General features: G+C 47.0%; 1 protein-coding gene across 3 annotated transcripts in view; it reads right to left on the bottom strand.

Annotated features, from left to right (window-relative positions):
• LOC120924744 (proteinase-activated receptor 1-like) overlaps positions 1-14,816 on the bottom strand; it is a 55,024-nt gene that overhangs the window by 14,993 nt on the left and 25,215 nt on the right. For all 3 annotated transcript variants that reach the window (XM_040335765.1, XM_040335766.1, XM_040335767.1), the window contains 2 exons: positions 12,338-12,379; positions 8,554-8,571 (listed from right to left, as the gene is read on the bottom strand). In XM_040335765.1, coding sequence (XP_040191699.1) covers positions 8,554-8,571; positions 12,338-12,379 — 60 coding nt within the window. The remainder of the gene's footprint in view (positions 1-8,553; positions 8,572-12,337; positions 12,380-14,816) is intronic.

Here is a 14,816-nt window from a genome sequence, read left to right as displayed (position 1 = left end):
AGTAAAGATACGCTGTTTACGTAAGGCGTTTTCTGGCGTACAGTTATTCCATCAAATAGCTGGCCTAGCCAATGTTAAGTATGGCCGTCGTTCCCGCGTCGAAATTTGAAAATTTTACGCCGTTTGCGTAAGTCGTCCGTGAATAGGGCTGGACGTAATTTACGTTCACGTCGAAACCAATACGTCCTTGCGGCATACTTTGGAGCAATGCACACTGGGATATGTACACGGACGGCGCATGCGCCATTCGTAAAAAACGTCAATCACGTCGGGTCACGAGTAATTTACATAAAACACGCCCCCTCATCCTCATTTGAATTAGGCACGCTTACGCCGGCCCCATTAACGCTACGCCGCCGTAAGTTAGGAGGCAAGAACTTTGTGAATACAGCACTTGCCTCTCTGACTTAAGGCAGAGTAGCATAAATACGATACGCTACGCCGCCTTAAAGATGCGGCGCCCTACTTGAATCTGGCCAATTGTGTAACATGTGGCTGATAGATGTCAGTGTAAATCACAGGGAGAAGCACGGAGACTTGGTGGTTAGCACTTCTGCCCTCCAGCACTGAGGTCCTTTGTTCAAATCCCAACCAGGACACTATCTGCATGGAGTTTCCGTGTTCTCCCTGTACATGCATGGGTTTCCTCCCAGATTCCCAAGACCAGAGGTGCTCAAAAATTTTCGGGGGGTGCAAACTAACTGAAAAAAAAAACATCAATTGCAGCCACTGTGCCCCATCAAACACAGCCACTGTGCCCATCAATTGTCACCACTGTGCCCCATCAATTGCAGCCACTGTGCCCATCAATTGTCACCACTGTGCCCCATCAATTGCAGCCAGTGTGCCCATCAATTGTCGCCACTGTGCCCCATAAATTGCCACCACTGTGCCCCATCAATTGCCGCCAGTGTGCCCCATCAATTGCTACCAGTGTGCCCCATCAATTGCCGCCAGTGTGCCCTATCAATTGCTACCAGTGTGCCCCATCAATTACCGCCAGTGTGCCCCATCAATAACCGTCAGTGTGTCCCATCAATTGCCGCCAGTGTGCCCCATCAATTGCCGCCAGTGTGCCCCATCAATCGCCGCCACTGTACCCATCAATTGCCGCCAGTGTACCCCATCAATTGCTGCCAGTGTGCCCCATCAATTGCCGCCAGTGTGCCCCATCAATTGCCGCCAGTGTGCCTCATCAATTGCCGCCTTTGTGTCCCATCAATTGCCGCCAGTGTGCCCCATCAATTGCCGCCAGTGTGCCCCATCAATTGCCGCCATTGTGCCCCATCAATTGCCGCCAGTGTGCCCCATCAATCGCCGCCACTGTACCCATCAATTGCCGCCAGTGTGCCCTATCAATTGCTGCCAGTGTGCCCCATCAATTGCCGCCAGTGTGACCCATCAATTGCCGCCAGTGTGCCTCATCAATTGCCGCCTTTGTGTCCCATCAATTGCCGCCAGTGTGCCCCATCAATTGCCGCCAGTGTGCCCCATCAATTGCCGCCATTGTGCCCCATCAATTGCAGCCAGTGTGCCCCATCAATCGCCGCCACTGTACCCATCAATTGCCGCCAGTGTGCCCCATCAATTGCCGCCAGTGTGCCCCATCAATTGCTACCAGTGTGCCCCATCAATTGCCGCCAGTGTGCCCCATCAATTGCTACCAGTGTGCCCCATCAATTACCGCCAGTGTGCCCCATCAATAACCGCCAGTGTGCCCCATCAATTGCCGCCAGTGTGCCCCATCAATTGCCGCCAGTGTGCCCCATCAATTGCTACCAGTGTGCCCCATCAATTCCCACCAGTGTGCCCATCAATTGCCGCCAGTGTGCCCCATCAATCGCCGCCACTGTACCCATCAATTGCCGCCAGTGTGCCCCATCAATTGCCGCCAGTGTGCCCCATCAATTGCCGCCAGTGTGCCCCATCAATTGCCGCCAGTGTGCCCCATCAATTGCTACCAGTGTGCCCCATCAATTCCCACCAGTGTGCCCATCAATTGCCGCCAGTGTGCCCCATCAATTCCCGCCAGTGTGCCCCATCAATTCCCGCCAGTGTGCCCATCAATTCCCACCAGTGTGCCCATCAATTGCCGCCAGTGTGCCCCATCAATTGCCGCCTTTGTGTCCCATCAATTGCCGCCAGTGTGCCCCATCAATTCCCACCAGTGTGCCCCATCAATTGCCGCCAGTGTGCCCCATCAATCGGTCTAAACTGGAAACAAAATGTGCCGGTGAGAGAAGACGAGACTTAGATGGTGAGATACCTAATGGTAGAGACTGATGTGAGAGTACAATAAAGTGCTGCTGGAAGAGAGATCACAGAGTTGTACTGGAGGATGATAGAAGAGAGATCACAGAGCTGTACAGGAGGATGATGGAAGAGAGATCACAGAGCTGTACTGGAGGATGATAGAAGAGATCACAGAGCTGTACTGGAGGATGATAGAAGAGAGATCACAGAGCTGTACTGGAGGATGATAGAAGAGAGATCACAGAGCTGTACTGGAGGATGATAGAAGAGATCACAGAGCTGTACTGGAGGATGATAGAAGAGAGATCACATAGCTGTACTGGAGGATGATGGAGGAGAGATCAGAGCTGTACTGGAGGATGGAAGAGAGATCACAGAGCTGTACTGGAGGATGATGGAAGAGAGATCACAGAGCTGTACTGGAGGATGGAAGAGAGATCACAGAGCTGTACTGGAGGATGATGGAAGAGAGATCACAGAGCTGTACTGGAGGATGATGGAAGAGAGATCACAGAGCTGTACTGGAGGATGATAGAAGAGATCACAGAGCTGTACTGGAGGATGATGGAAGAGGGATCACAGAGCTGTACTGGAGGATGATGGAAGAGATCACAGAGCTGTACTGGAGGATGATAGAAGAGATCACAGAGCTGTACTGGAGGATGATGGAAGAGGGATCACAGAGCTGTACTGGAGGATGATGAAGAGAGATCACAGAGCTGTACTGGAGGATGATAGAAGAGAGATCACAGCTGTACTGGAGGATGATAGAAGAGATCACAGAGCTGTACTGGAGGATGATAGAAGAGATCACAGAGCTGTACTGAAGGATGATGGAAGAGAGATCACAGAGCTGTACGGGAGGATGATAGAAGAGATCACAGAGCTGTACTGGAGGATGATAGAAGAGATATCACAGAGCTGTACTGGAGGATGATGGAAGAGAGATCACAGAGCTGTACTGGAGGATGATGGAAGAGAGATCACAGAGCTGTACTGGAGAATGATAGAAGAGATCACAGAGCTGTACTGGAGGATGATGGAAGAGGGATCACAGAGCTGTACTGGAGGATGATGAAGAGAGATCACAGAGCTGTACTGGAGGATGATAGAAGAGAGATCACAGAGCTGTACTGGAGGATGATAGAAGAGAGATCACAGAGCTGTACTGGAGGATGATAGAAGAGATCACAGAGCTGTACTGGAGGATGATGGAAGAGGGATCACAGAGCTGTACTGGAGGATGATGAAGAGAGATCACAGAACTGTACTGGAGGATGATAGAAGAGAGATCACAGAGCTGTACTGGAGGATGATGGAAGAGATCACAGAGCTGTACTGGAGGATGATAGAAGAGATATCAGAGCTGTACTGGAGGATGACAGAAGAGAGATCAGAGCTGTACTGGAGGATGATAGAAGAGATCACAGAGCTGTACTGGAGGATGATAGAAGAGATCACAGAGCTGTACTGGAGGATGATAGAAGAGATCACAGAGCTGTAATGGAGGATGATAGAAGAGATCACAGAGCTGTACTGGATGATGATAGAAGAGAGATCACAGAGCTGTACAGGAGGATGATGGAAGAGAGATCACAGAGCTGTACTGGAGGATGATAGAAGAGATCACAGAGCTGTACTGGAGGATGATAGAAGAGAGATCACAGAGCTGTACTGGAGGATGATAGAAGAGAGATCACAGAGCTGTACTGGAGGATGATAGAAGAGAGATCACAGAGCTGTACTGGAGGATGATGGAAGAGAGATCAGAGCTGTACTGGAGGATGACAGAAGAGAGATCAGAGCTGTACTGGAGGATGATAGAAGAGATCACAGAGCTGTACTGGAGGATGATAGAAGAGATCACAGAGCTGTACTGGAGGATGATAGAAGAGATCACAGAGCTGTACTGGAGGATGATAGAAGAGATCACAGAGCTGTACTGGAGGATGATAGAAGGGATCACAGAGCTGTACTGGAGAATGATGGAAGAGATCACAGAGCTGTACTGGAGGATGATAGAAGAGAGATCACAGAGCTGTACTGGAGGATGATAGAAGAGATCACAGAGCTGTACTGGAGGATGATAGAAGAGAGATCACAGAGCTGTACTGGAGGATGATAGAAGAGAGATCACAGAGCTGTACTGGAGGATGATGGAAGAGATCACAGAGCTGTACTGGAGGATGATAGAAGAGATCACAGAGCTGTACTGGAGGATGATGGAAGAGAGATCACAGAGCTGTACTGGAGGATGATGGAAGAGAGATCACAGAGCTGTACTGGAGGATGATGGAAGAGAGATCACAGAGCTGTACTGGAGTATGATGGAAGACAGATCACATAGCTGTACTGGAGGATGATAGAAGAGATCACAGAGCTGTACTGGAGGATGATAGAAGAGAGATCACAGAGCTGTACTGGAGGATGATGGAAGAGATCACAGAGCTGTACTGGAGGATGATAGAAGAGATCACAGAGCTGTACTGGAGGATGATGGAAGAGATCACAGAGCTGTACTGGAGGATGATGGAAGAGAGATCACAGAGCTGTACTGGAGGATGATGGAAGAGAGATCACAGAGCTGTACTGGAGGATGATAGAAGAGATCACAGAGCTGTACTGGAGGATGATAGAAGAGAGATCACAGAGCTGTACTGGAGGATGATAGAAGAGATCACAGAGCTGTACTGGAGGATGATGGAAGAGAGATCACAGAGCTGTACTGGAGGATGATAGAAGAGATCACAGAGCTGTACTGGAGGATGATGGAAGAGATCACAGAGCTGTACTGGAGGATGATGGAAGAGATCACAGAGCTGTACTGGAGGATGATAGAAGAGATCACAGAGCTGTACTGGAGGATGATGGAAGAGATCACAGAGCTGTACTGGAGGATGATGGAAGAGAGATCACAGAGCTGTACTGGGGGATGATGGAAGAGAGATCACAGAGCTGTACTGGAGGATGATAGAAGAGATCACAGAGCTGTACTGAAGGATGATAGAAGAGAGATCACAGAGCTGTACTGGAGGATGATAGAAGAGATCACAGAGCTGTACTGGAGGATGATGGAAGAGAGATCACAGAGCTGTACTGGAGGATGATAGAAGAGATCACAGAGCTGTACTGGAGGATGATGGAAGAGATCACAGAGCTGTACTGGAGGATGATGGAAGAGATCACAGAGCTGTATTGGAGGATGATGGAAGAGAGATCACAGAGCTGTACAGGAGGATGATGGAAGAGATCACAGAGCTGTACTGGAGGATGATAGAAGAGAGATCACAGAGCTGTACTGGAGGATGATAGAAGAGAGATCACAGAGCTGTACTGGAGGATGATGGAAGAGATCACAGAGCTGTACTGGAGGATGATAGAAGAGATCACAGAGCTGTACTGGAGGATGATGGAAGAGAGATCACAGAGCTGTACTGGAGGGTGATAGAAGAGAGATCACAGAGCTGTACTGGAGGATGATGGAAGAGATCACAGAGCTGTACTGGAGGATGATAGAAGAGATCACAGAGCTGTACTGGAGGATGATAGAAGAGAGATCACAGAGCTGTACTGGAGGATGATGGAAGAGAGATCACAGAGCTGTACTGGAGGATGATGGAAGAGAGATCACAGAGCTGTACTGGAGGATGATGGAAGAGAGATCACAGAGCTGTACTGGAGTATGATGGAAGACAGATCACATAGCTGTACTGGAGGATGATAGAAGAGATCACAGAGCTGTACTGGAGGATGATAGAAGAGAGATCACAGAGCTGTACTGGAGGATGATGGAAGAGATCACAGAGCTGTACTGGAGGATGATAGAAGAGATCACAGAGCTGTACTGGAGGATGATGGAAGAGATCACAGAGCTGTACTGGAGGATGATAGAAGAGATCACAGAGCTGTACTGGAGGATGATGGAAGAGATCACAGAGCTGTACTGGAGGATGATGGAAGAGAGATCACAGAGCTGTACTGGAGGATGATGGAAGAGAGATCACAGAGCTGTACTGGAGGATGATAGAAGAGATCACAGAGCTGTACTGGAGGATGATAGAAGAGAGATCACAGAGCTGTACTGGAGGATGATAGAAGAGATCACAGAGCTGTACTGGAGGATGATGGAAGAGAGATCACAGAGCTGTACTGGAGGATGATAGAAGAGATCACAGAGCTGTACTGGAGGATGATGGAAGAGATCACAGAGCTGTACTGGAGGATGATGGAAGAGATCACAGAGCTGTATTGGAGGATGATGGAAGAGAGATCACAGAGCTGTACAGGAGGATGATGGAAGAGATCACAGAGCTGTACTGGAGGATGATGGAAGAGATCACAGAGCTGTACTGGAGGATGATAGAAGAGATCACAGAGCTGTATTGGAGGATGATGGAAGAGAGATCACAGAGCTGTACAGGAGGATGATGGAAGAGATCACAGAGCTGTACTGGAGGATGATGGAAGAGATCACAGAGCTGTACTGGAGGATGATAGAAGAGATCACAGAGCTGTACTGGAGGATGATAGAAGAGATCACAGAGCTGTACTGGAGGATGATGAAAGAGAGATCACAGAGCTGTACTGGAGGATGATAGAAGAGAGATCACAGAGCTGTACTGGAGGATGATAGAAGAGAGATCACAGAGCTGTACTGGAGGATGATGGAAGAGAGATCACAGAGCTGTACTGGAGGATGATAGAAGAGATCACAGAGCTGTACTGGAGGATGATGGAAGAGATCACAGAGCTGTACTGGAGGATGATGGAAGAGATCACAGAGCTGTACTGGAGGATGATAGAAGAGATCACAGAGCTGTACTGGAGGATGATGGAAGAGATCACAGAGCTGTACTGGAGGATGATGGAAGAGAGATCACAGAGCTGTACTGGGGGATGATGGAAGAGAGATCACAGAGCTGTACTGGAGGATGATAGAAGAGATCACAGAGCTGTACTGAAGGATGATAGAAGAGAGATCACAGAGCTGTACTGGAGGATGATAGAAGAGATCACAGAGCTGTACTGGAGGATGATGGAAGAGAGATCACAGAGCTGTACTGGAGGATGATAGAAGAGATCACAGAGCTGTACTGGAGGATGATGGAAGAGATCACAGAGCTGTACTGGAGGATGATGGAAGAGATCACAGAGCTGTATTGGAGGATGATGGAAGAGAGATCACAGAGCTGTACAGGAGGATGATGGAAGAGATCACAGAGCTGTACTGGAGGATGATAGAAGAGAGATCACAGAGCTGTACTGGAGGATGATAGAAGAGAGATCACAGAGCTGTACTGGAGGATGATGGAAGAGATCACAGAGCTGTACTGGAGGATGATAGAAGAGATCACAGAGCTGTACTGGAGGATGATGGAAGAGAGATCACAGAGCTGTACTGGAGGGTGATAGAAGAGAGATCACAGAGCTGTACTGGAGGATGATAGAAGAGATCACAGAGCTGTACTGGAGGATGATGGAAGAGATCACAGAGCTGTACTGGAGGATGACGGAAGAGAGATCACAGAGCTGTACTGGAGGATGATAGAAGAGATCACAGAGCTGTACTGGAGGATGATGGAAGAGAGATCACAGAGCTGTACTGGAGGATGATGGAAGAGATCACAGAGCTGTACTGGAGGATGATAGAAGAGATCACAGAGCTGTACTGGAGGATGATAGAAGAGAGATCACAGAGCTGTACTGGAGGATGATGGAAGAGAGATCACAGAGCTGTACTGGAGGATGATAGAAGAGATCACAGAGCTGTACTGGAGGATGATGGAAGAGATCACAGAGCTGTACTGGAGGATGATGGAAGAGAGATCACAGAGCTGTACTGGAGGATGATGGGAGAGATCACAGAGCTGTACTGGAGGATGATGGAAGAGATCACAGAGCTGTACTGAAGGATGATGGAAGAGAGATCACAGTGTTGGGTAGCACGGGAGGGCCATGGACTTCTCTTCTGGTACTGTCATGACTGCTCCTCCTACACATAGCATATAACAACTCTTTAAAGTGTATCTCCAGACAAACTTTGGAAGGCTCAGGAAATGTTTTTTATTGCTGATTGTGTCCCTGCTGGGTGATTTTCCCCTCACATTATCTCCAGGTGACACCACATTAAAAATAAAAGTCTGATATGGTGTCACAAGGACTGAAAGTCTACACAGACACTTACCTTTCCACACTCCACCCAAGAAGCAAGAACTTTATGTCTGGAGTTCCACTTCAAGCAACATTTTGATTACAGAATGATGGAAACATAAAAAGATATTTAATAATGAAGCTCCTTACCTGGATAGAGCATGGTCACTGATAAGGAGAAGAGAGGACACAGAGTTAGGTTTGATCTTCCATTGATATAAATATTACTTTATACAGAGTAATGAGGATGTACCATGTGATCTGAGCCCCAGCAACCAATCAGATCTCGGCTCACTGGGGTCACATGACAGAAGATATGATTTTTGTCAATGAGCCCTTCTGGTGTTCATGGCTCTGATTTGTTGTATAATCTGAGGACCTTCTATATAATAGAGGTGGTCAACCCTTGTTTCAGCTCTACATGCACCTGCTGTAACGAAACGTCCCCCACACTCCGCTTGAGTGCTTTTACACGGCTTCTTCCCAGTCTGGATATAGATATCAGATATTCCAACCGCTATCAACAACAAACAAGACGATACTCGTTTGATTGCTCAACATGGACTGTTTATTAGCACCATAATACAAGTCTTATATACAGTAGAAGAGGAGGTTCCCCCTCCTGCTCATATTACTCTAACAATACACCTGTGACCAGAAACATAAATTAACATGAGCTAATTAACTAATCCCTTAAAGCAGCCGATGTTACTCTGTGCCCTCCTGGGCATTGTTATGATAAATCAGGATGTCACTACAGGTCAGACTTGTTGTCACCGAGCGTCACACAGTAGATTGATACATTATCATAAGTATAAACACAGGACACCTTCTCACAATAGCAGGAGCTCCAGCAGGAGTCATCCCGTCTCCTACATTGTACAGAGGCCAATGTGATCGGCTCTCTCACCTAACATGTGGAGTTCAGAATCAAACAAACCAAGAATAGTCTTTACATCTATCCCGGGAGATATTGTGGAGAAATATTTTTGTCCCATTTTAAGTAATCCAAGACATATTTTCTCAGTGACCCTGTGCCAGGATGGACATAAGAGGTGCACAGGGAGCTGAAACAAGGGTTTCCCAACCTCTCCAAGGGTTTCTGGTTTCCACTGGCCCTCCCGTCACACCTGCTATGTCTAAGTCACCCTGTGTCTCTAATAGGGGCACAGGGGAACCAAGAACCCCAGTCTGATCTGTAGTAATCGGACTCACTGTCAACACTCGCAAACCGAGTCAGAATAAAAAAAAAAGTTGCTCGCAAATCAAAGCGCTCTCAAACCAAGTTACTCTTTGTGACAGACTCGGACCCTCTTATATCTAAAATCATCCTATGTCCACTAGGGGCATAGGATGACTGAGAAATTATATCTTGGACTACTTAATTATTATCCACAATATATCCCTGGATATCTGTAAATATATTTACTGGTTGTTGATTCTGAACTTAACAGGTTAATTGTCAGGCCCGGTACACACGAGCAAACATGTACGATGAAACCGGTCCGTCGGACCGTTTTCACCGTACATGTCTGCCCCGGGGACTTCTGTACGATGGCTGTACTAACCATCGTATAGAAGTCCGCGCGTAAACAATACGCGGGGCGTGTCCGCGTCGTCGCCAGGGCGATGACGCGGAGACGTGGGCGGGCCTGCCATTTAAAGGCTTCCACGCATGCGTCAAAGTCATTCGACGCATGCGAGGGACGGCGGGCGCTCGGACATGTACGGTAGGTCTGTACTGACGACCGTACATGTCCGAGCGGGCAGGATTCCAGCGGACGGTTTTAAAACACGTCCAGGAATATTTGCCCGCTGGGAAAAGGCCCGGCGGGCAAATGTTTGCTGGAATTCGGCCCGCTCGTGCCTACACACGACCGAACATGTATGCTGAAACTGGCCCGCGGACCAGTTTCAGCATACATGTTTGGTCGTGTGTACGGGGCCTAAGAGTGACTCATTCATAATGTTAGATGCTAATGTCCTCACCTCCAGCCATCTCTCAGTTCTTTGTGCCAATTGACCCTGCTATTGTGTGAAGATGTCCTGTGTTTACACTTATGATAATGTGTATTGTATAGCAGGTGAGCCAAGAGACGTGACGTCTACCTTGAAAGGTCATATCTATTAGTTAATTAGCTCATGTTAATTTATGTTCTGGTTACCTCCTCTTTAAACTGTATATAAGATTGTATTCTTGGTTCTATTAAACACTCCGGGCCAGATTCTCAAAAGAGTTAAACCGGTGTATCTACTGATACACCGGCGTAATTCGAAATTCCCGCCGGCGTATCATTGTTTTGTATTCACAAAACAAGATACTCCGGAATTAGGCTAGGATCCGACTGGTGTAAGTCACTTACACCGTCAGATCCTAAATGCAATACAACGCTGGCCGCTAGGTAGCGTTTACTTTAAGGTCTCATTTGACTATGCAAATGAGCCTGATACGCCGATTCCCGAACGAATTTGCGTCGCGTACTCGTCGCGTACGTCGTTTCCGTAAGCGTAAGGTTACCCCTGCTATATGAGGGGTAACCTTACGCCAGTCCGCCGTAAGCCATGTTAAGTATGGCGTCGGGTCCGCGTCGGCTTTTTCCGTCGGTTACGTTGTTTTCCTAAGTCATTCTTGAAAACGACTTTACGTCAATGAAGCTCACGTCGGCGTCATTGACGTTTTCCGTCGTAAGCTGGAGCATTCGCACTGGGCTATTTTTCAGCCCGGCACATGCGCAGTTCAATCGGCACGGGGGCGCGCTTAATTTGAATACAAGCCGCCCCCTTTGAATTACGCGGCCATACGCTGGGCCATTTACACTACGCCGCCGCAAATTACGGAGCAAGTGTTTGGAGAATACGGCACTTGCTCCAGTAAGTTGCGGTGGCGTAGTGTAAATGGCTTACACTACGCCAACGCCGATTCTACGAGAATCTGGCCCAATATGTTCAGCAGACAAACAAGTCTGGTCTCGTTGTGTGTTGTGAGCAGCTGGAATATCCGATATCTATATCCAGACTGATAGGAAGCGGTATATGACGGAAGTACTCAAGCGCAGTGTGGGACGTTCCGTTACAGTCTTAAACCGAGGTTCCACTGTATATATATGTATTGTGTATTGTCTCATACTATGCTGTGCTCTGTCTTGGGTTTTATGGGGTGTGACTGTGTTCCATTGTTCTATTGTGTCTGTCTGCCTTGGCTATTATGGGATGTGTATATGTATATTAGATGTGAGAGGGGAGGGGGGGAGAATTCCTCCAACAGCACGTTACAGTTACTGTATTTAGGAAATGAACGATGCTCTATATGTACAATATATTTTCTTTCCTGATGTTCAGAACTAAGAAAAAATAATTAAGAAAATATATATTTCTTATTTTTTAGCCTAATAAATATAATATAGTGTATACCAGCCGGCGGGGGCAGTTCTCAGCTCCTGTTCACCTCTACCAATCAGGACAATAGAAGTCTACAGCCATTGGCAGCAACCAATTCCGTTCAGAGAGGAGCAGGAAGTGGAAGCAGAGCGCTCACTCATTGGAGGTGTTGGGTCATGTGATCAGTTTGCTCTGGGGGTGGGATTAGCGGAGATGTATACGGGAAAGGACAGCGTATTATCCTGACCTCCTGATCTCCTTTCTATAGATAACTCCGGGATCAATCCCAGATCAGACCTGGATGGAAGGTGGAGAGGTGGAGGTTCCCATCCCCCCCACATTACTCCCTGTATAATGATCTCCTCTCCAGGGACACAATGAGAAGGTATTGGGGATCTGAGAATCCTATTGGATGATATGATGAGGAACACCAATAGAATTACAGAGGGCGTGTCAGTTATGGAGGAAGCCCCACCCAATGTACATCGAGATATTTCCACCTAAACCTGGAATGTGTAGAAATAGAAGAGAAAAGTGTCTACAATCCGATACTCACTGTTGTCAGGTGGAATATCATACGGGTCAAATTCGGGAGGAGCTGCAAAGAGAAAATCATTTAGAATTCAGTTGATTCTCAGGATTCATCTTTACACCCAAAACACAACATTCCTCCTTTATATTTGTTTATTATAATTTATCTTAAACCACTTGCCCCTCACCCACTAGACGCGCGCGGTTTGTTTCGTTCCGAATTTAAATTTTGGATGCATTTTCTGTTTTTGGGAAATTCGGATGTATCTGAATTTCCGAAATTAGAAAAGTAAAAAATTTAAACTCATCCGAAATTGCGAAAAAAATAAATAGGTTTCGAATTGTTTACAAACACTTTTTCGAAATTGAATAGTTTTCCAATTTCCAAGGAGAATAAAATAGAATAGAAAATAAAGGAATAGAAATGAAAAATAAAAAAATATATATTCTATTCCTTTTATTTTATTCTCTTTGGAAATTGGAAAACTATTTGAATTTGAAAAACTATTCTAAATTAGTACAAAGAAAATTCCTCAAAATGGGACTTTGAAGGACCAAAAACAGTAAAGTATGTAAAAAAAAAAAGTACATAATTTATTGGAACAAATAACAGACAATAATGATACAGTAAGTATAAAATGTATTGATTTATTAAAAACAATGATCAATCATTTTATAAATGAAAAAAATACCGCGCTATATGTGAAAAAAATAAATAAGCCGCAACTAAAAGGTGAAAATACACACCAAAAGTGCCCCAGACGACGTCATTTGTGTGACGAAACGCGCGTCGGGAGGAGGAGACGTGCTGACGTCATCGCGTTCTAGTCCGAGTGGACGGGTGTTTGCTTAATTTGTACGTTGTTTTATCTTCATTAAGAAAATGTATACATTCAACGGAATTTCAGTATGGTGAGTCTTTATCCTTTTCGGTACTTTATCTGTTTGGATGACATCCGCATGTGTTTGAGGATTCATCGATCCCCTAGTTACTACCGGCAGTCCGAATGTGTTTGTGGATTCATTGATCCCCTAGTTTATAATGTAAATGAGTCTAGGTGTCAGGTCACCTGAGGCCAGGTGACATCGGCACGCCATTGGGTCAGGAGTGCACTGCTATGATAGTGGACCCTATGGCTGGCTGCTGCGGTTGGAACCCTGGGTGGTGCAGGAAGGCAGGTGCACCAACACGGATCCCACAGGGAGCTAGAACGCGAGATTCCCCAGGGTGCGAAGTCTAAGAGCCAGCTGGTGTTCACCAGAGCCTCTAGTGGTGAGGATGGACTGCGCTGCAGCTGACTCCCCCTGGGGTCTCCTAGCTCACGCTCAAGGTAGGCTATAGGAGGATAAGCTAAAGGTCGGGGCGACAAGCAGACAAGGATAAACGGTAAACAAGCCAAAGGCCAAGGGTCACAAGCAGGCAGGGATAGTCGAGAACGCGCCAAAGGTCAGGGTCACAAGCAGGCGGGGATTATTATTATTTTTATTATTATACAGGATTTATATAGCGCCAACAGTTTGCGCAGCGGGATGGTCGGGAACACGCCAAGATCGGTAACGGAGACAAACGTAGAGCAGGGAACAGGAAACCAAACACACAATATTGCATGGCAAGGCAGGCTTGGAGAACACAGTGTTAAATAGTGGTTCCTGTTGAGGCCGGGGGGTGGAGCCACACTGTGGGAAGATTACTTAACCATGCAGGTGTGAGAAGGCAAGCCCTAAGGCTGATACACAGACCAGGTAAGAGACAGACAGGCATGAAGCTATTACTGCAAGGTCATGTCACTAGTGTGACTTCTCTGTCACCCATTGTTGTCTGGGCTAATTGACCCTGCAATTGTATGAAGGAGTTCTGTGTTGATATGTATGATAATGTGTGTTGTAGTTTAGGAGACGGCCAGGCTAGGAACTCAAAGGTCAGCCTAGGCTGTCTAAAGGGATTAGTTAATGAGCTCATGTTAATTAGGATTCTGGTCACAGGTGTTTTCCAGAGTAATATGAGCCGGAGGTAGGCACCTCCTCTTTTACTGTGTATAAGATATGCTTTCCCCCCCTCCTGTAGTCATAAAAAAAATGGGCCCTTTAAGAATTTAAGAATGTCGTTTTTACTAATATTGACTGGAGCGCCGCCCCCTCTGGCTCTCGCAAATAACATACATTCATGAATTGCGTGAGTGTATGTTATTGTCGCCGCTGCCGCTGGTCTATTCAGATGGCCGGACATTGAGCGCCGACCACCTGAATAACGGCAGCTGGTTGGCTGTGCGGAAGTGCCTATCAGAGCCAGCGGCTCTGATAGGCTTTCTGAGTACAGCCCTCGGCTCCCGGATGTCTTATCCTCGGAAAGTACGGGGGGTGCGTTCCTTGGATAAGACTGACGGCCGTCTCAGCCAATCAGGTTCCCCGATTCTGGTTATCGGTAACCTGATTGGCTGAAGCGTCATCGAGGGCGGGAGAGGACATCGAGGGACGTGGAAGCAGAAAGGTAAGTGCATTTTACA

The sequence above is a fragment of the Rana temporaria genome, chromosome 1, assembly GCF_905171775.1.
Source record: "Rana temporaria chromosome 1, aRanTem1.1, whole genome shotgun sequence".
Taxonomy (NCBI): Eukaryota; Metazoa; Chordata; class Amphibia; order Anura; family Ranidae; genus Rana; species Rana temporaria.
The sequence above is the reverse complement of the archived record's forward strand: the minus strand, read 5'-3'. Positions and strand labels throughout refer to the sequence as shown.